General features: G+C 40.0%; 1 protein-coding gene across 11 annotated transcripts in view; it reads left to right on the top strand.

Moving 5' to 3' along the window:
* Nckap5 (NCK associated protein 5) overlaps positions 1 to 21,803 on the top strand; it is a 969,537-nt gene that overhangs the window by 746,551 nt on the left and 201,183 nt on the right. For all 11 annotated transcript variants that reach the window (XM_046447215.2, XM_046446521.2, XM_058581637.1 and 8 more), the window contains one exon: positions 16,942 to 17,010. In XM_046447215.2, coding sequence (XP_046303171.1) covers positions 16,942 to 17,010 — 69 coding nt within the window. The remainder of the gene's footprint in view (positions 1 to 16,941; positions 17,011 to 21,803) is intronic.

Here is a 21,803-nt window from a genome sequence, read left to right as displayed (position 1 = left end):
TCTCTTGCAATCACACTCTTCTTAAATGTAAAATATCTCTAAGTTGTCATCTCAGTATAAAATACCTCCCTCATTGTATCACTGGATAAGTACACGGTACGCACCATGACTCAGTATTATCCTGGTAGAATTATGTGTAATTCAAACAGAAAAAAATCTTTTAATAAAATTGATGGCTGCCAGCTACCCAGCCCACATGTCTGTTATTGCACGTGAACTGAGCGTACGCTGAGGTATTTACTCTTCTTTGATTCAGCCCTCAATAAAGGATCTCACTGTAGCTCCCCTCAACCTGATCATCTCAAGGCCTCAACTGCTTGAGAGTATCTGCCAACTCCCTCCCACTCACCCATGCAAAGCAACCTGGGAAATGTTAGAAGCTAAAATGAGAGGAAATAGGTTGGTATATAAATGTGTCAGCTCTCCTCTTTCCCGAAGGCTTCCGAAGCAAATCATGCCGTGTCTTGCCAATTATCTGCAGAAAAGCACGACATCACCCATCCCCTTTTAGCTCTTGGACTTGCAAACGGGGAATATGGTTTCTATCAGGGGATTCATTTTAACACATTCTTCATGATAGCCCAACAATTGGAAGTTCAGGATAATATGGGGTTTACTTGAACTACAGCTGATTCAGTTAGGTCTGTGTGGGCTGACAAAACCTAATAGACCTCTCTCAGCCTCCCATGGCTCATCTGTAAAGTGGGGATAACAACAGTTACCTTCTCCACGGTTTGCTGAAAGAATTACACAGATTAAAGTCCATCAATTTCTGAGTATCAAGTGTAGCACCTAGTAATCATAGTAACCGCAGCACTTGTCAGGGGCTATTGTCATCATCATTTCCCTAGTCCCCATGTTCCTCTGTCATAGCTACAGCCATGCTCTATCCCTGGCTTCTGTCTCACACTTGACCTGCACTTCCAGCCCCTGGCTAGAGATCTCCCAGAGTTTATATCATGCTTCATATACACAAAACTGCCCAGATGGTTATTTTTACAAAGGCATTAGTCTGAGGATTGCCACCAGTGAGGGGTCAGATCTCTCCTGGCTGGATTCTGTTTAGATGTGTCGAATCCTAATGAGGGAATCTGGGGATGCCAAAAGACAGAAACAAGTCAAAGGGTTTTCCATGTCCTTACAGTTTCAGCTCAAAGCAACAAGGAAACAAAACCACATTTTCTCTAACCTTAAGGGTGCTATGTTTCATTGCTGGGGGCCAGGGTGAGGTTGGGGGGAGGGTGCAGAATCATTTTCCTTGGCACCTGACCCTGAGATGCTGTGGCTCACTGAGGCTGGAGGCCGATGGGAAAGGGGAACCTGGCAGAAGGCAGGCTTCTGTGGGTCCCTTCCTTCTGGGACCCATACTGCCCACCTACTGCACCACCTTCCAGGATATCTGTATAACGGGAGAGGAGGCCAGAGATGAAGCTTGATAATTCAGTTAAATTGCAAACTCTTTAATCCTATTTTCCTCATAAATTCTGAAGCAAAGGGACAATATTCTCTGCTAAAAAGAATAGAGAGTTTTAGAGTGAGCCATCGGCTTCCCTAAACAAAGCAATTTTATGAAAACCAGCAAAGAGTGAAAGACAGGGAAGAGGGGTCATTGTGACTTCATGTGAACCTCACTTAAGAACTAGGCTCCTACCTTTATGTGATTTTCTCTCCTCTGTAGGAGTGGGGTGAGGAATCGTTACATAGCACAAAATAGGATTTTTCTCTAAAAACCTACAATAGCACCTTATCTCACTTTGCTCCCTATTTCCATTGAAGAGCTTATCGCCCTCTCAGAGACTTGGAATATAAACCTCCATGTCCTCTTTGGTTCTCAGCTCTCCTCATCCAGGTATGGGCTAGGAGCTGAAGGATCACTTCGAAGTTCTCTCTCAAAAGGAGGCAGTGCAGTTGTTTTATTTCAGGACAGATTATCCTTCCCTTTTTGGCTTGTTGAGTTAGTTTCTTCAAATACCTATTTGGTTGTGTCCCTTTGCCTCAGCATCTGGCTTCTTCAGCCTGTCTATCTTCATCCTTAATGGTCTCATCTGTTCTCCACCCACAGACCCTAGTTTAGTGCCTCTGGGATGCTCTATACACAGAGGCCCTTCCAGAACTTTCTCTGGCCTTGCCTAGTGCTCTGTTACTTATTTGTGAGTGTGGAAATATGTGAGAGAGAAACAATGTTTACACAAAAGGTGTAAAATGTATATGTGTAATTGTTTATAATTAATTATAAAGCAAAAAATGATTAGCTGCTACCAGATCAACAAGTGAGCATTTCCAGTAGCCTGGAAAAATCCCTCCTATTGTAGCTTCCTTTCTCCCCATAAGAGATAATCATTAATGTGACTTTTATAATAATCATTTCCTTGCTTTATCAAGAAATATAGTTTTATTTCATATCCATATGTGGCTATATATATATATATATATATATATATATATGAATATGTACATGTGCTTATGTACATGTTTGCATATGTGTGTGTTTATTATTAAAATATGCATCCTCTTCCTTTCACTCAATGTTATCATTGCAAGGTTTATTCATTTACACACATGGCTCTCTTTCATGTTTTTTTTTCCTTTCTATATAATATTCCATCATGAAAATAGACCACAAAATAGCCATTGTACCACTAATTTTACTGGGTTATTTTCATCTGGGAGGTGGCAATCACAAAGCCACTATGAATATTCCTGGTATATGTGTCCGGATGCTTTGTAGGCTATTCCCAGAATTGGCACTGCTGGATCAGGAGCTGTGAGAATCTTCTTCATCGGTAGGTTGACCCCAACTATCCTGAAAGTTGTGAACTAGTTTACACTCCCACCAACAGCTCATGAAGGTTCTTGTGGTTCCATATGCTCACCAACACTTGCCATAAAATGTTGTGTCATTTATTCTAATCCAGAGGTTATATGATGCTTTATCTTTGTAGTTTTAATGTGCATTTTAAGTGACTTCCTTTTGGGGGTGAGATGATTTCTACAGCGCAAACTCTCAGCTTTTTCTTGTTTCTCTCTTAGTCCCTGTAGTTCAGAGGTCAAGGAGCCCTGCCTACTCCTGGAGAATATCTCAAACTTTCCCCAATCTGGATTATGTTCTTCTTGGTAGAGTAGGATACTTTCCCTGATTTCTTGGAAATGTCTCAAGCCATTATTTACATTTTGTTCTTCAAAATGTTTCATTAAGTCTTTATTAATAAAGATTATGAAAAGGAAGGAAAACACCCTATAACATAAAGGATATGTATTGACAAAGAGTCTTAGTCTCTTCATGTATAAAAGGGATGGAACCCAGCCCCATAATGTCTAAGGACCTTCAATTAAATGAGGTAATAAGGTCCATAAATTAATAAATATTATCTTCTGCCAATCAATAAGTTTTTAATACTGATACTTCTAAAATACCAGATGGCTAATGATATAAATTTCTATACTCAAAAGTGTGATCCAATCGTTACACATTTTTCAGTTCAGTGAAATTTCTCTATGAGGCTTCCAAAATCAAAAAAGTCATTCTGTTCCATCCTAGCTTGAAAGGTATAGATTTGATATCTCTGCAAGCCCCCTTGGGACAGGAGGCATAAAATATGTTTACATGTTGTTTTTCACAAAGGCTTTTATAGTACCTGAATTGGTGGCTTTTGTTGTAATTGGAAACCCCTTGTTACATCTTGAACTCACATTTGTAATATTTAAAATTTTGGAAGTTTTGGATTGTAGTAAGTATCATTTGGCATTGTCATTAAATGCTTGGCCAATGAAATATAAGGAAATGTTTGTACCATTCTTTAAAAACACACATTGTCAAGCATAACAGCCTCTTTTCCCTGAATCAGCACAAGTCTAACACTAAAAGCACAGTGGGTTGAAGGCTGAATGGATCAATTTTCCTCTTCCAGCAGAGTGAGGGTGAAGAGGTGGTCAGTGTTGTTCACCTTGGCATATGTAGAGACAGGAAGCAACCTCTCGAAGGAGGGAGGAGATGTGCGTACTGACAGCTTCATGGAGCTAAACCCTCAATTTTCCAAACCTAATTGTGTCAAGTGGCTTTTTAGGGTGCTCTCACAAACAGGGAGAGGATAGTAAGGGACTGGTATCCTTACTGAGGACTAGTGTTCACTGAAGGAATAAGTAGGTTCCTAGAAGAAATCTCAAGCAGAATGCAGTCAGGAAACCCTTCGCATTGGCAGATGCAAATGTGCACTTCCACTGTTTGAGACCTGTTCTCAAGTCTGTGATGGAGAGGAGCCATGGTGTGCTGAAGCCAGCGCAGACCAGCCAATGTTACCTTTTCAAGAATGTCATGAGCCGATTGTTAAACACAGCAATTATTATGAAGATATAGAAACTTGCATTTGTACAAAATATACTATAAAGATAATTCATATAGCCTAGTTATTTTTACATTTTATGCTTATCTAAGTTCTGCATCCTAATATAGGAGGAACACACACATACATGACAGGATGCTGGAATGTCTCTTCCAAGCACTGCATTTGGTAGTCTAAAATCAGTCATAGTGGCAGTATTTATATCATGGAAATTAGCAAAGGTTACAAAGCATGGCTTTTCTCTCCCAAAGGGCTGTTTGTTAAACATTTGCCAGTGTGCTATTGGCTAGGAATTTGTCATCTTGCTAAGGTGGGAATGTCAGGAACCCTGACTACTTAGGCTGTTACAAACAAGCTCTTCTCTTCAGGGCCATGTGCCTAGCTGCCCTGTGTCAGTGTTTCAGCAAGACTTTTTTTCTCTCCACCCATGTCAGTCTGTGGGATTTCTCTGGACTCTTTGGTTATGTTTATAGCATAGGAGCCAGAAGTGGGGAAGAGAATGGTATCAGCAACTGTTGTGATCCACCGGGACACCAAGCATGAGTGTAAGTATGAGTACAAACGAGAGGCAGAAACTTGGAAGCATAAGACAGAAGTGGTCATGTCCCTTAACCAATTATCCTTTCTTTTCATAAATCACAGGTACTGCGTGCATTTCTTTTATGTAAGAAATGCATATGGAAATGTTCAGAGTTACAATAGACTGGGTCCCTTCTATATTTCAAGCACTCTGCAAACAGGGAAGATATGAGCCATTGTGCAATGTGGTGGTCACTGTGACTAAGGGTATACAGCATGCTATGGGAGCACAGGGCAGGTACCTGGCTCAGATATGCACCGTTCCAATAGATGGCTGTTTCGTTTGTACAGTTTGGGAAGAACTCTGAATAGTACAAAGCTCTTTTCAGCTATATTAAGGCATTGAAAAAAATTGTCATGAGCAAGTTGTAGGCTTTATAAGAGAGTGATATGATATGATTCCAATGTAAAAATTAAGTGCTGTGTATCCCAGACCACCCCTTGCAAAACTGCCTATTTTCTAACACCTAAAATGCTGTAATTAAAGGTTTATTTCCTAATCATCTCTTGGCATGCAAATCCTCTTAGTGCCTTATCACACCTTTGAATCTGAATGTGAAAGAAAGTGGTACTCTGTCTGAGAGCAGGTTTCTCTATGGGAATTGTTGATAAATAGGCCCCTAGAAGTGGGAGTAAGGTGGTGGGGGAGAAATGAAGAGAAAAGGGTAGGAAAGGGAGGGTGGAGATTAAAGGAGCCAGTGTCTGAAGCTGATCTCTATGTGAAGCTATTTAAAAGTGCCCAGTGGAGTAGAGGAAGGCGATTAGGGAAAGGAGGATGGGAGGGGAAGTGTGGGTGAACCACCAGGGACTGAAATGGAATAAAGCAACTTCATGGCACTAGAGCAGATTATGCTTAGTGAAGCTAGCCAATCCCTAAAAAACAAATACCAAATGTCTTCTTTGATATAATGAGAGCAACTAAGAACAGAGCAGGGAGGAAGAGCAGGAAGAAAAGATTAACATTAAACAGATACATGAGGTGGGATGGAAAGGGAGAGAAAAGGGAAATTGCATGGTAATGGAGGGAGACCCTCATTGTTATACAAAATTACATATAAGAGGTTGTGAGGGGAATGGGAAAATAAACAAGGAGAGATATGAATTACAGTGGATGGGGTAGAGAGAGAAGATGGGAGGGGAGGGAGGGGGGATGGTAGAGGATAGGAAAGGTAGCAGAATACAACAGTTACTAATAGGGCATTATGTAAAAATGTGGATGTGTAACCGATGTGATTCTGCAAGCTGTATTTGGGGTAAAATTGGGAGTTCATAACCAACTTGAATCTAATGTATGAAATATGATATGTCAAGAGCTTTATAATGTTTTGAACAACCAATAAAAAAAATTAAAAAAAAAAAAGCAACTTCACGCATACATGATTTTGTCAAAACGAACCCAACTGTTACGTGTAACTGTAATGCACTAATACAAGAAAAACATGCAGTATTCAAGTTTAAAAAAAATCGTCTTTATTTTTAAAAGTGCCCATTCCAAGGACCCTGGCTACACTTCTCTTGGATGAAATCTTCCTTACTCAACAGATACATTTCTCCCCTGGCTGAGGCTATCTTCCCTTCTGCAGCATGTGAGCTGCCCAGGTATCAGCAGGGATACCTTTGTTTTGCAAAGATAGAAAGAAGCTTAATGTTCACTGAACCCATCTACAGCAGGCCAGACTTTGTGTCCATACATTTTCAGTTCAGCATCTCATTCAATCCCAAATGGTGATGGATTTTTATTATCACTCCCTTTTCCCAGAGAGGAACCAAGCAGAGACGCAGAGATTTGCTTGAGGTAATAAAAGGAGAGGCAGTACCAAGATCCAGATAAACACCTACTTAACTTCAAAGGCTAGCTCTCTTTGTATTATTAAAAAAAAATTAAAGGATTTTTACGAAATGCACTGTTGCCACCCATCAGATGCTCACAGGTTCCTCCCAGGATTCTTCTTACTACACCTACAGCCCACTAGCTCCATAGGACGATTCCCTTCCTGTACATCCTCACAGGCAAGATAATTTTTAAGTTTGCTTTTTACTAGTATTATTATCTTTTATTATTTTCCAGGTGTTATTTAATATTAAATCATATATTTCAGACCACACTCATTTTCCCTTTCTACACACATACACAAATGTGCATGTCCGTGGTGATGTATCTTCTTGCGCCATTTTCCCCCAATAAGGGAAAATGACTTAGGGGGAGAAACAGAGACTATACATAAAATAATACAAAGAAAAGTACAGAATTGTATGGTGTGCACCCACTGTTCAGAGAAACGGTAGGAGACTCCTGGGTAGTTCACAGAAATGGTAGCAAGGGAGATAAAGAAGTGACAGCTGCCTTCATTCTGAGGTTGGTCCCTACTGGATATTGGTTCTTAAAGTGTGGTCGCCAGACTGCCATCACCAGCAGCAGCAACAACAATAGCAGCATCACCAGAGAGCTTCTTAGAGGTGTGAATTCTTTCTTGCAACCTGCCTTTAGGTACACTAAACCCAACACCAATTGGGGGTGGCGCCCAGCAACCTGTCAGCTTACAACCTACCAAGTGACTCAGATGCACACTCAAGTTTGCAAGCCATTGATCTAAAGCTCCATCCAAGAATTCAAATTCTAGAAGTTCACAGAGATTGCCTTATGAAGTGCTTCTATTCAACTCTTCAAAATACAACAGATGACAGTGTCCTTAGGGTTATTTGGGGAGAATCTCTACTTTGCTTGGAAGGCTGAATCTAAAGTTCCCCAGCCACAGACTACGTATGTTGGTGTGGCATCAACATCATTGGCTGGCTGACTGATCTGAGGTGGGTGCCACAGGACTCTGATTCTTTTTTTTTTAATTAATTAATTAATTTTTTTTTAGAGAGAGAGAGAATTTTAACATTTATTTTTTAGTTTTCGGCGGACACAACATCTTTGTTTGTATGTGGTGCTGAGGATCGAACCCGGGTGGCACGCATGCCAGGTGAGCGCTACCACTTAAGCCACATCCCCAGCCCAGGACTCTGATTCTTGATTCTCATGATTTTAGGGAAATATCTTTTTCCTTATCTTGTTCTGACCTGCCTTTGCTGAATTGAAGGGCTTCTAGCAAACTTGGAAGATGCCGGCCGTACTGAGAGGGACCAGTTCTTGCAGCAGAGAAAGCCATAGGTTGCAACCTTTTTAACTATTGAGAATTAGACTTAATTTTCTCTCTGTCTCTTCAGAGGACGCCGTCTTCCCTCCTTTACACTGCTCTATCCCTGCGTAATTTCTGCCAACTTCATTGATACATTATAATTTTGGTCTCTTTTGTTCATTGAAGTCAAGGTTTCCGCTGCAGTGGGTGTTGACTGGAGCCTAACATTATCTACTTTCACAATAATTTAATAATATTGACACCCATAATTCTAGCTTGGTTGGATACTTTACTTCTAAATTGTAGCTAAATTATAGGTAAGTCAAATGTCATTTTCTTGATATTTTGTTAAAAGCTACACTATTTTCATCTATTTCAATGAGGACTGTTGTTTTGAAAACCTCTTAACTGGGCTGAGTCACCTCCCCAAGGAACATGTTTCCTACTTCATCCAAAGTCAGTTACATTAATTTTTTTGGGGGGGTGGGGAGGGGCGGGGAGCACATAGACAAGGTTCCCAGATTCTATTGCATTGTAACTTTCATTGCAAAAATATTAATTTGTTTCCTTTACTAGACTATTTCAATCTTTGTGGTAGCCCATTCTGTTTTATACGTATTCATGACCACCCACCCAATCCAGCATAGCCCCTAAAGTATACTAAGAAGTGAATAACTGAATGAATGTGCAGAGCATTCATGTTGAAGTGTGTGTCCTAAATGTAGTTGTTCTAGCCATCTATGTTATGTAATCAACTACCCCAAACTTTTAAGTCTAAAACAGACATTTTATTTTTCTCACAATATTGTGGGATGGAGATATAGGAAGGTCATAAATGGAGAGTTCATGTCCAGTCCATATGATGTCAGCTGGACTGAAGGACTCATTTCCAAGATGTGCCCTTTACTCTCACTTCGGGTATCCCAGTGCTTCTCTTTACAATACATCTCATCCTGAAGGGCTTCTCCACATAGCTTCATCTTTATACCACCTCAGAACATTCAGATGTCTTACATGACAGTTCGGGACACCAAGAGCTAGATTTCTAAGAGGCACCAGGTAGGAACTGCAAAACACAGGTTCTAGCCTTCAAAGTCCAGAGACTGATTGTGTATCCACATTCTATTGCTTAAGCAAGTCAATAAATGCAGTCAAGATTCAAGGAGATGAATCACAAAGTATTTGCAACCATCTGTGATCTATGACAATACTAGTAATAAATTCAAGTAACATTGATAATTGAGGATCAAAACACAGTTTCCTGTACTGCTCAATATAGCAACATGTAAATTGTAAATATTCTACCACTTATGACATGTATACACATACTGTTTTGTTGTTGTTGTGTCAGCTTGGAAACTGTAGATACTGTAGTAGACAATACAACAAACAATAAAGCAGGTGTGGTCCCCAGACTACCATCACCAGCAGCAACAACAACAACAACAGCAGCAGCAACACCCGAGAGCTTCTTAGAGGTGTGAATTCTAAAAGATAACCAGCAGGGAATCTGAATGGATGATATAGGCAAATTCTTTGTGATGTTTTTCACATTTTTGTATGTCAGAATTTTAAAATTTTGGTATATGTGCTTCATATATAGTTTTGTAGGTGCAGATGTGAGCCAAGCCACAAAAATTGAATAGGATTTAGAAAGGCCAAAGGGAAAAGAGAAGCAAAGGAAAAAGAGAGACCTTCCTGAAATAGGCAAGAGCTAGGCTTGGCTCAGGAGCTGGCATATGCTAAGGAGTGACAGCTAGATAAGCTCTCGGGAATGAGTCGGGCAGACTGTAAGAAAAGGAAGGCCTACTGCAGAGCTGCTACTTTATGCAGAGGGAACTTTTTAGTTTTTATTTATCTATATTTTAATTATTAGTGCACATTAACTGTTCAAATTAATGGGTTTCGGTGTGTCATTTAAATACCTTCATATGTTGTACTTTGATCATATCTACCCTCTCTAACCTTATACAGGAAGTTTTTACACAGAAGTATTCTACCTTTGGTCAACTACCTATAGAAAAGGACATATAATGAAAAGTGTAAAAGGATTCTAAACATAATATGCATCCGGAAAAGTAATGTAGAGCATGGTTTAAAACCATTAGTTCACTGGATCATTTGTAAACTTGGGTCAGCACATTTATTTACAGAGCAGAACCTCTAAAAACGATAGTTCCTTTTAAATATTAATTCAGACTCCTATACCACAGTAAAACAAAACAATTTGGGTTTACTCTCTGAGGCTTTTTTTGTTTTAAAAGGACCTGCAAGGATTTCATAGATGAAACCAAAAGTATATTTAGATCACCATAATTTGGAGTCTTGGGGAAGCCACTATGAGCAGGAAATCCTCTAAGCCAGGCACAAAGTCTAGCAAAGGTTTTTGATTGTTATGGACGATGAGATTGAACACAGGGATCCACTGCTACATGTACTTGAATGCCCTAATTGTACCCTTTGGGTATAGTGATTTAATAACATACTTATTCAAAATGTAAAAAGACTTGTGTTGTAATTTTTGTAATTCTCAGTAGTGGTCCTTAGGTGTTTTCCTTTCCTTTCCCTTTCTGCCTTATTCTTTCCCGTCTCTTCTTATACAAATATTCACTGTTCCTTTAAATCTCATTTAATTAAGAGGTTTTTCTGGTTTTTTTTTTTTCCCCTTGTGGTCTCATGTTGGAAGCAAGTTAATCCTGAATCTCTAATAAATGCAAATGGATTAAAGAAAATCATGAGTTCAAGATTATTTTAACTTCACTGGCATAATTGTTAATATCTCCACCATCCCCTGGGATATATAGGATTACATCAATTAAATTGGTCTCTGTAACTGAACACAGTAACCATAAATGTGACTATTGTGTGTTCACCAGCACCCTTTAGGTATTTAATTCGCTTGGCTGTAATAGATTGTCAGAGCAGTAAACGTGTAGCAAGTAATGTAAACGGTATAATGATGGTAATTATCTGAATGGATCGATTGTTGTGTTATTGCAACGTGATATGAGTAGGAGCAAGATATAGACATCCCATATAAATTCCCATTTTCAGTTTTATTTCCATGCACATCTTTTCCAAGACATTTAAAGTGAAAATAGCATAAACTGGCATTGCCGTTCTTCTCCATTATCTCCTCCTGTTATCCTTTGTGCTGTTTCCTTACTAATACCAGCACATCCCACCAGAGCAACATTTCTCCAATGAAAGCAGCGATTTTATAGAACTGGAATGCTAGCACTCTCTTCTGCGATTCATGCTATCCAAATATTTGAACTAGAAGTCACTTTGTAGGTTGGTTAGTTTGTTCCCTTCGTTTATTAACTAAAGAGCTGTAAACTCAACAAGGTTAAGTAACTTGCTAAAGGTTACACACCCTGGCATTGCCTAGTAATCTGCAAGCAAATGGAAGTGGAACCTGGAACCTTTCTTCCCACCGGTCCTGGGGGAAGGACTAAGCCGTTGTACCAGCTGCAGGTATGGGTTCAGTGGCAAGGGCCAAAAGCAATCCATGCAGAAAATAACATGGATTAAGGAAAGCTTTGAAAGGAAAAGCTTTCAGATTAGTTTGGGTGGAGAAGGAACCATCTAAGTATAACAAGTGCTTAAAAAGTTGCAAGAATCACCCTGAGAGCAGAAGGCCTGGGCTATGTGGCAGATATCTGTCTGAGGTGAGAACGGAGGGAACATTGTAGGATCCTACCTGAGGGACTGCCATGATGGAGCCATTGCTAGAACATGGATGCAGACCCAGAGGAACAAGGGACAAGGACTAACCCTGAAGAAGAAATAGAGTGTCCACGTCTTGGGACTGGAGCTATGAGTAGGTAGAGACAGTCTAACCTTGATCCAGATGGCAGGATTACCTTCAGGTGAACTTTTCCCCAATTTCTTCTGACCATTCAGATTCAGTCACTTTACTCAAGTTTGTTGATTAAACTGATAAAAAACTGGCCTAAATCTGAAACTTCTCATGCCTCTGCCAAAGAAAATATTCAAATCACCAAGAAACATAAAACCACACTAGCCCATGTCTGCTCATTATCAGAACTAGAGAACATACAGATTTCAAATTACTGTAAGTAGAAAAATAAAGATCAGATACCCACAGAACTGCTGTAAGCCTGTGTGCCTGGGGATGATGATAGAAGAAAGAGAAGAAGAAAGGTCACCCAGAATGAGAAAATCCAGTACCACGTGGTCAACACTGATCACAGGTGCCAGGGTCCAAGTGCTGACTGTAAGATAGGGCTCAAAAGCGTGCAATCCTCAGGCAGAGTCTCAGGAGTGTAATATGTCTGGGAAGAAGGAGGTAAAGAGCAAAAAATGATGTACAATTTGGAGATGTGGTTGTGAAGGGAAAAAAGGAAGAAGGGAAATTTCAAATGCTTTAAAAGAGAATATAAGACCCACCAACCACAATCATAGTCCATTGAAGAGGTCAAAACAAGGATAGGGACAAAGGTGTAAGAATCCTATGTGAAACATGATCATGTTCTGATAAAACAGGAAAAAAATGCAACTAAAACAAGGTAAGAAAAAGAAGAGTAATTACATTACAAATGTGATGAAGGAGGGAGTCAAAGGACATGATTTTAACTCGACAGTGACAAAGCAAGATTAGAAAAAGGAGGGAGGATGAAAGTAAAGAAAGTATAAGAGTTAAACAGGAATGGGTAGAAGATGGTGGGAAATCTCACTGACTATGTCTCTCAATGTAGCTTTTATTTTCAGAATCATGTTAATGTTTTACATATTCAAAACAATAAAATGAAGTCAAGAAGAGGAGGAAATTAAATTTGTATATTATTGGAAACCAATGAGCCAAATAGAATTTCAAATGAGTAACATAACCATTCTAATGATGAAGGTGGAGAACCAGTCTAGTATCTTCTGAACACAGGGTTTTTATTACATACCTTCTTGCTGAAGAAAAGCAAACAGCAAGCTCTTCTTGGTACTGTTTTGTTGTTGTTGTTGTTGTTGTTTTGTAGCATAATAGGTTTGTATACACGGTGGAAAGGGACACCCCAGTAAATGCAATGATATTGAGAGCCCTGATTCTTACCATACAAACACGAAGATGCGGATATGAAAAGGGGAAGGCAAGGATGCAGGGAGAATTCTGTGGACAGAAGGTGAAAGATGTGCTTCCACTGGAAACAACTAGAAGCCGTGCTCCTTCATTGGCAATTGTGTTCACACTCAGATTGTGGCTTTGAAATTTCATTTTTTCCAATTCAAATGAAGTAGGATTCCTTGGAGACATGGCCTATTTCAGGAACAGTGCAAGTAAAAGGCAAGAATATCTAGAAAGGGTCTAGAATATCTCTCAGGGACAGAAAATAAAGTGTTTTAAAAATAATGGCTACCTGTCAACATGATGGAGTCCAGCTTAAAGGGGCTTGCCTGCCCAAAGCTGGGGCAATTTGAGCATCAAAAGTAATATTGACCATAATGGCTTGTGACTGAATAATACATAAATTTTATGTGTACATACTGTTAAACAGGAATTATACTTATGTTCGAATACAAATTCCTAAGTGTACTGTAGTCTTTCTTATCCACAGGTTCATTTTCCACAGTTTCAGTTACCCTCCATAGACTGGGGTAGGGAAATATTAAGTAGGAAATTCCATAAATAAATAATTCATACTTTTTAAACCATTCAAAGTTACGTGATGAAGTCTCACACCACCCTGCCTCAGTAGCAAAAGCCTCCCTTTGTCCAGCATATCCACGCCTAATGTGCTACCCACCCATTGGTCACTTGGTAGCTGTCATGACTGTCAGATCAACAGTTGCAGTAACACAGTGGTTGTTATGATGTAGCCCTTATATGACTTCATGTGGACCCCAATGTACAAGAGTAGTGATGCTGGTAATTTTGTTATAGTGTATTGTTACAGTTGTTCTATTCTATTCTTAGTGAGTTTATTAATCTCTAACTGTACCTACTTTATAAATTAAAATTTAGCATAGACATTCATACGTAGGAAAAACATAGTATATAATAATTCATCATTTAATAACAAGAATGCATTGTGAGAAATGTGTCATTTTACTGTTGTGGAAATAGTACACTTACATAAGCTAAGACATGATGTCACTTCATGATATAACCTATGGGACCACTGTCATATAGGGGACCCATCGTTGACCAAAATATCATTATGCAGTGCAGGCTGTATATAGGTTCAGCACTAACCTCAATTTTAGCGACCCATTGGAGTTCTTGAAATGTATACCTCACAATGAGGGTGACTACTGGAGTTAGAAATCACCATTTGCAGCTAAAGTAATAGTTAACTCAGGTAAGAAGAACTTATTGATGGTTGCTAAAATAGGTGAAATTTTGGTGAGCAATAGGATTTTTTTTAAGTTTTAAAAGTATTTCTTATGTATTCACTATACTTCTGGAACTGGAATCTAGGGACATAGTAAATGGAAGCAGGACTTGCCTTCATGGAGCTTACAATCTTTTGATCATATTAAACATTACTGATTTTTTAAAATTAAAACAAATATAGAGGGGAAAATACAGAGTCTTCGTAAGAGAAAAAGAATATAAATATCATGAACCAGGACCTCTTTCATGGACAGGTCTGTGGAAACCATGTATGAATTATGGGTTTGTTTGCACCATCATAAGGCTGGGAGGTTGCTTTTCTGGGAACTTCTGGGTGAAATTCCCCCATTGGAGAAAGTCCAGGTCATGCTGGCGCCCTGCCTTAGCTCACAGCCCTAAGTTGAAATGCAGCCACCTGGAGATGGGCATAACCTGCCAAGCCCCAACTTGTTTTCCCTATTTTCATCCTGTTTTCCTGAAGAAGCTTCTCACTGAATCCTTTTGGTGTGTCTCACTAGAAATAAAGCATTCACAGGCTTTCCCCTTTTTTAGGATCAGACTTATCAGGTCTCTTTCTGCCTGTCAATGCCCCTGCTTTGAAAAACACACTGTGCTCTCTACATACTGCTTTTTTGTTTATATATATTTCAAATTTATTTGTTCTGATCATGTTATACATGACGACAGAATGCTCTTGGGTTCATTTTACACAAATGGAGCACAATTTTTCACTTCTCTGGTTGTACACAAAGTACAACCATCATACATGTACCTAAGGTAATGATGTCTGTCTCATTCCACCATCTTTCCTGCAATAGGATATTTTTATAACCTCAAAATATCTCCATCAAAATTGCTTATTAGTTATAAGAGGGGAAATGGTGATTTTATGGAGCAGAGATTTGGCAGACTCCACTTTCAGCATGTAATGAAAGTCAACAGGTCCAGTAATGGAATGCGTGGCTCACATTGGACTGATACGATGCATGCGGAAGGACCCAGCATCAAACAGGTCACTGTTCCTGCCATGTGTGCATGAGGACACTTCAGACAACCCCAAATTAAGGGACTTTGTACACAATAAATGACCTCTACTCAGAAAGGAAAGGAGGAGGAAGGAAGGAAAAAAGCAACATGAAAAACATAGGAATCGCTTCCAATTAAAGGATACTGGATGAATGATGATGACATTAGAATACAAAGCATGATTGTGGATAGCATTATAGATTAGAAAAAAGTGCTATAAAGGACATGTTGGGACAAGTGATGAAACTGGAATATGGACTGTATGTTAGATTGTTGTGCTCTATTAATATTGTGTTTCCTCAAATCAACACCTAGACTATGATCGTGCAAGAGAATGTCTTTGTTATTCAGAAGTACACAGAAGTGTTCAGGGGTAAAGGCTGTCTGTCATTTCTGCAACCTATTTTCAAGGTCCAGGGAAAAAATGAAAGGGAAAGAGAATGATATAGCAGAGGTGGCAAAAGGCTAATGATTAGTGAGTCTGACAAAATGTGTGTGGGAGTTTTTTCTACTGTTCTTGTAAATCATAAGTTTGGAATTATCATCTCCAAATGTAAAAGAAAATGGATACAGAGAAGTTACGAAAGAAAGATGTTAATCTATATCCATCTAAAAATACACTGTGCTTTCTACACACTGACTCAGAGCACCACTGCCAAATGCAAAGGAGGGCCGTAGTGAAGAGATGGGTAGAGCTGTTTTCTTGGGAGGTGACTAGGTGATCATTGTCACAGCTCTGGGCAGGGTTGACTTGCACAGTTCAGGGTGCAAACAGGACCACTGCCGCCACACTGGAACCAGGTCCCCAGACATGGAGGGCAGCTCTCACGCCACCATTTCACACTCCTTCTAAAAGATCTGCTTTTCCAGATCACGTCTCCCCTTCTTGCTCTTCCACGCAGTTCTGTAGTCACCACACTCAGCATTCACATACCTATGTGGCCCTGAGCATGAAAGCAGTAATTAGAAGAAGAATGGTGGGAAGAGGGAGGCTTAAGCCGAGTTCAAGTCTTGCATTTCTCATTGTCTTTTGATGTTCAAATGTCAGTGAATAACAGTGAAAATAACATGTTTGGTTAGCATTTCAGAATTCGGCTTTTGTTCATGACTTTACCTGAGATTCTTTTCTGTGGCCTCAACAAATAAGAGCCTGTGAGATTGTGACAGGTCTTAATGAAGTAGATTAAGGCATTTCTTACATTCACATTTTCCTTGAATGAGATAAACATTGTAATCTTTCTATGGAACACTCTCACATCAAGCCATGGTTTGATTTTTCTACCTGTTTGGAATATCAAATTTTGCATTTCCTAAAATTATAATGTATTTTTGTGAGAGAGTTGATAAGGCAGAAGTCATTCCTGAGATAGTTATAATAGTACTTAGAGCGAACTTGTCATAGGTACTTCTAAAAGATTATTTGGGATCCTGAAGAGATATATTTAGTAAATGTATTGAATGAGTTGTCACACAACAGAGCATTCCATTGATTCATTTGTGTTATTTTTGTACCTGACTGCAGGCGGAGAATTCAGCCTTGGCTTTGGAAAATGAAAATCAAAGAGAGCAGTATGAGCGATGTCTGGATGAGGTAAGGTGAATAGAGAGGTCCATCATATGGGCTGGTCAGAGCCTCATAATCAGATCTTAGTGTATGCTTATCACCAGCATCCAAAGAACCTTAGCATTTGCTGCTCCAAAGGGAAGTTGTAAACTTGTAAGAAGGAAGATCAGCAGTGTGTGTGTGTGTGTGTGTGTGTGTATGCCCATCTCTTTTCCTCTCTTCCCCCCATTCTTTTTTTTTAGTTGTAGATGGATATAATAGCTTTGCTTTGTTTTATTTATTTATTTTTTTATGTGTGCTGAGGAGTGAACCCAGTAGCTCAAGCATGGGAGGCAAGCACTCAACCACTGAGCCACAACACCAGCCCCCTCCCTCCATTCTTATTTACAAATACAGGCATCTGTAAATTCCTTCTGGTTATTACTTAATATTCTTAGGGCACAGTTGGAGTGTGCTTCCCTGTGTGATCAATTCCTTCTGTCCAATAAGTGTGATCCCTGCCTATGAATGAGAAAAATGACATTGGGGCACATTGCATCTGCAATTGGAGCCATCTCTGGAAAAAAAAAAAAAAATCCTTGATAGAGTGGGTGGGACGATGTTCACAGTTGGCAGCCAGAGGGAAAAAATCAGTAGATTGAGCACAAGCCAAAAAGAGAAAGGGAAGCGAGGAAGAAAATTTGAGCCGAATGGAAGGAGACAGGGCCACATGCATGAGTAAATTCAATAAATATTATTTGATGATAATAAAGAGATGAAGACAGAGACTTGGGTGTTTGGGTTTGGGGCAGGTAAGGGGGAAGCCAGTAGTGTGCCTCGCCCTGTCCTCCCCTCAGCCTTCCACCTCACGGCCAACCAGTCATCCTGCTGGAGATGCCCTGCTGTGGCTTCCTGCTGGGACAGGCCTTTCCCCTCATTGGAAATATCTCCTCTGAGACTTGCTAGTGATTGCTGGCATCACTTAAATGAGAGGACTTCTTTAGGCATCTGCCCAACATCCTAAAACTCATGAGTGCTCTGGGAGATTCAGTTTGAGATTCATTGAACAGATTTTTGAAAAGCTATACTTAATTACGTTTCTATTACTCTGCCAGTGGGGATTACCAAAATATTGTCAGTCCTTTTTCTCCCTACTAACAAATAGGAAATATGTTTCCAACAAGTTCCTCTTGATGTTTCTTGCCCTTTTCCATCTCCCTCTCTTCAGCCATGCTGTTCTAGTGGCTGATGTGCGAGACTGTAAAGCATGCTTTCTCCCATCCCAGCTATGACACCCAGTGTATCACCATATAGTTCTTTAGAGTCTGTCTCTGTCCTCAGTGTACAGGTCACACTTGGGGTTTTCCTGCAGCACTTCTTCTTGGAACGTGATTTCTGGAGGGGCAACATCTACTTCCCAGGGACCTTGTTGGGAATGCCGACTCTCGGGTCCCACTGAGACTCACAGAATCAGACTTGGGGTGAGCCCGTCATCTGTGTGTCACCAGACTCTCCAGTTGGTGCTGGTGCCTGCTGCACTGGGAGTCCTGCCTGAGAACAGTCTGATTTGTATTTTTTGCTTATATGCGATTAAAGAACTCCCAAGATGTCCCCAGAAAAAATATTAATATTCAATTTTTCATTGTGTTATATTTCCAGCCAAATACATTGGTTATTAAAGCAATATGGTGTTTGTAATTTTCTGCCCTATCAGGAGCCGAATAATCTTTACAATGTCCAGAGTTAAAAGAATCATGAAAAGTTGGTTGACACAAAAGAAGGCATAAAGGCTCAGGGTCTAGCGAGGCCAGTTCGGCAGCCCTCACCCCTGCTCCCCAGCCTCTTGGTCGAATCAAAGTTTAGGCCAAGAAAGATCAAATAGATCTATGGGTGTTTAAAGGAACAAATAATGCCCTTGGGTCATATGCATTGATCAGCAAAGTTTCACTTTAACCTCCTGCACAGAAATTTCCAATGAGACTTTATCTGTACTCGAAAGTCAAATTTATGAGACTCACATCACAGAAACTTTTTATGTGTCACAATTCTTTCCCAGGTCACCCCTCTCCATCTATCAAAAAGCTCACAGCATTTCTCTTTGGAAACCACGGTCTGGTTTCTATGTGTTTCCCATGTCTGTGTTCTGAAGGTCTTGTCAGAATTTGTCAGGAGAAACATAAGTTTTTACCCACAAAACCATTTCATAGAGTTTCCACTGTAGGCAGAATTTTCAGAGGGGAAGTCCCTCTGTTCTTAATTGCAAAAATTAACAGTTGCCAAAGAGGTGATTACAACAAAGAACTACCTCTGAGCAATGCAAATGTTTTGTATTCACAAAAACTGGCCCCTGATTACACATGCCAGTTGTTTTGTAACTAATTGCATGAGGTAGACAATCCATTTCTGTGCATTGTAAGAGAATGCTCTCAAAGGGGTAGTTCAATGTAGTAATAATGCCAACTGGAAATTCTTTTCAAGACTTTTTATACTAATTAGACAAACTAACAAGGTAAGGCTCATGTAAGTTATTTCCTTGCTGGTAGGTTTCATAAAACATACTCAGGTGAATTACATGTAAATTTTAATGTTCCTCAATCCTATCTGCATTGATTTTTATTTTCTGGGAAACAGAGAATATATTGAGGATTTGGGGAAAAAACACCAAGAGTCTGAAATTCTTTCTGTGTTTTCTACTAAAAGAGGGTGTTTACTCAAAAATAAAGAGACCCACATGCATAGATACACACAGCTACATATTCCCTGGTTTGATAGGTGTATGCACACGCCCACAAGTGCACATGCACACACACACACACACACACACACACATACACACCCCTTACCATCACCTCCACTGCTATCCATCTCATCATTTCCTTGATGGGAAGTACAGAGGTAAAATCAAGGATTTATTTCATTTTTCCTTAGGATTTTAGAGTTCTCCATGTTTGACTCTAGTTTATTAGGCTGCCTGTTTGACAGGCAGTTCACTGGCTATTGGTGAATTGCTATTTATTCATAGTATTGCTTTGGCCATAGTTCCATTCAGAACAACTATTCCCATGTACAGAAGTGTAATGGCATGTATATAATAAGTAAAATGATACCTGTTAAGACCACTGCATTTCATTTGGATGGACTGAGTTGTGACCTACCAACCTTTACTGGGTGTTGACCTCATGCAGGCCCTGAGGGCTCATGGTGCTGCCAAACTAGCAGACGTAGGAAAATGCAGAATCACAAAGAAAGGGGCCAAGAGAAACTCAGAACAAATGAGCTGCAAAGGAGACTTCAGGAACAGATGGCTCAGGCACCAGAGGATGGGAGGAGGAGCAGGTGGGTGGGTGGTGAAGGGGACAGAGGAGAAGGAGAGGGCAGCTTCAGCAGAGGAGCTGGATGGAGCCCATGAGGTTGAGTTTCACATGTGGGAAGGCAAGTGGCACTCACCCCTGTACATGTTGGCCATGCTTGGGGAGCTTCACAAGTGCTTCTGGTGAGGCTGCACCCCTGAGATTCTGATCAGATTCTTGCCTGGGATACAGTCTTGCCTGGGATAGAGCCTTGAAATTTGAAGCACTGACCTATGCAGAAATTTTAGGTTATCCTGAGTTAATAATGCAAAGCTTTGAACCAAAAATAAATACTACCACCAGGTGTGGTGGTACATGCCTATAATCCCAAAACTCAAGAGGCTGAGACAGGAGGATTACAAGTTTTAGGCCAGTCTCAGTAACTTGCTGAGACTCTGTTTCAAAATTAAAAAAAAAAAAAAAAAAAAGCTGAGATATGGCTCAGTGGTAAAGTGCCCCTGGATTAAATCCCTAGTGCCAACAATAAATAAACTCTATCCCAGCATTTCTCAAAGTTTGTTCCTAGGACCTTCTGCATCAGAAAGATGAGTGGTAAAATTTCGCATTCTCAGACCTGGGCCAGTTCTTTGCAGTCGGTATGCTATGTTGGGAGAGGAAATTTGCAGTATTCAAAAACTTTCCAGGGGATGGAACTTCTGCCTATGAATTCAGAGCAGCTGCCCTCCCCTTCAGACCCTCAGAGCTGGGCCCCAGTCCATAGAGTCAGAGAGGATGCTGAGGTCAGGTTCTTCTTCAACTTCTGTATTTCAAAGCACAGGAAAGGGCAAGAAAAATGAGACTATTGAATGTCATTCTGAAATAGAAAAAAAAATAATGCCAGAATATATTTTAGGCCAACACTCAATAAAGACAGAAGTACATTAAGAACATCTCTCTGCCGTGTCTCTGATCCATATGCTTAGGCTGGATTGTGGAATCATTACCAGGACATTCTCATGCATATCCCACATCTGGCCCCTATATAGTTTTTAAAACCCGTGTCTTAGTGGATACAGTCTTGTAGATGGACAGTGATCCTGCTCATGGTTTTCATGTACTCCCAGCACCCACTTCCTGACAAGGCCATAAAATGCATAGATGATCTTCTTGTCTGCCCACCCTCCAGCCACCTCAAAGCAGCATCCACATTCTATTGACCGTTATGTTTTCAGGACCCAGTATGATTCTTTGCCTATATTAAGTGCTTAGTGCATATTTGTTAAATGACTAAACGAATGAATGGAGACTAGCAGCAGGAAATTAATTTCCAAATTACTTTCCCCAAAATCCCACATACATATTTAGAATAATTTCTTCAGTTATCTCCTCTGAGATGAACAGTCATTTATTATGCAGCAATCCAAAAGATCATCCAAAGGATCAATCAGATGAAAAAAAAAAACAGTAGATCCACTTAAAAGACTGATTTGAGTTAGAAGAGACCACATGGGCTTTGGTTTAGGAAGACTCAGGATCAACATTGTCACAGCG

Source organism: Marmota monax, unplaced genomic scaffold, assembly GCF_021218885.2.
Source record: "Marmota monax isolate L192 unplaced genomic scaffold, Marmota_monax_Labrador192_F-V1.1 WCK01_AAM20220418_F8-fsc00154, whole genome shotgun sequence".
NCBI lineage: Eukaryota > Metazoa > Chordata > Mammalia > Rodentia > Sciuridae > Marmota > Marmota monax.
Note: the sequence above shows the minus strand (reverse complement) of the source record. Positions and strands in the feature narration are given on the sequence as shown.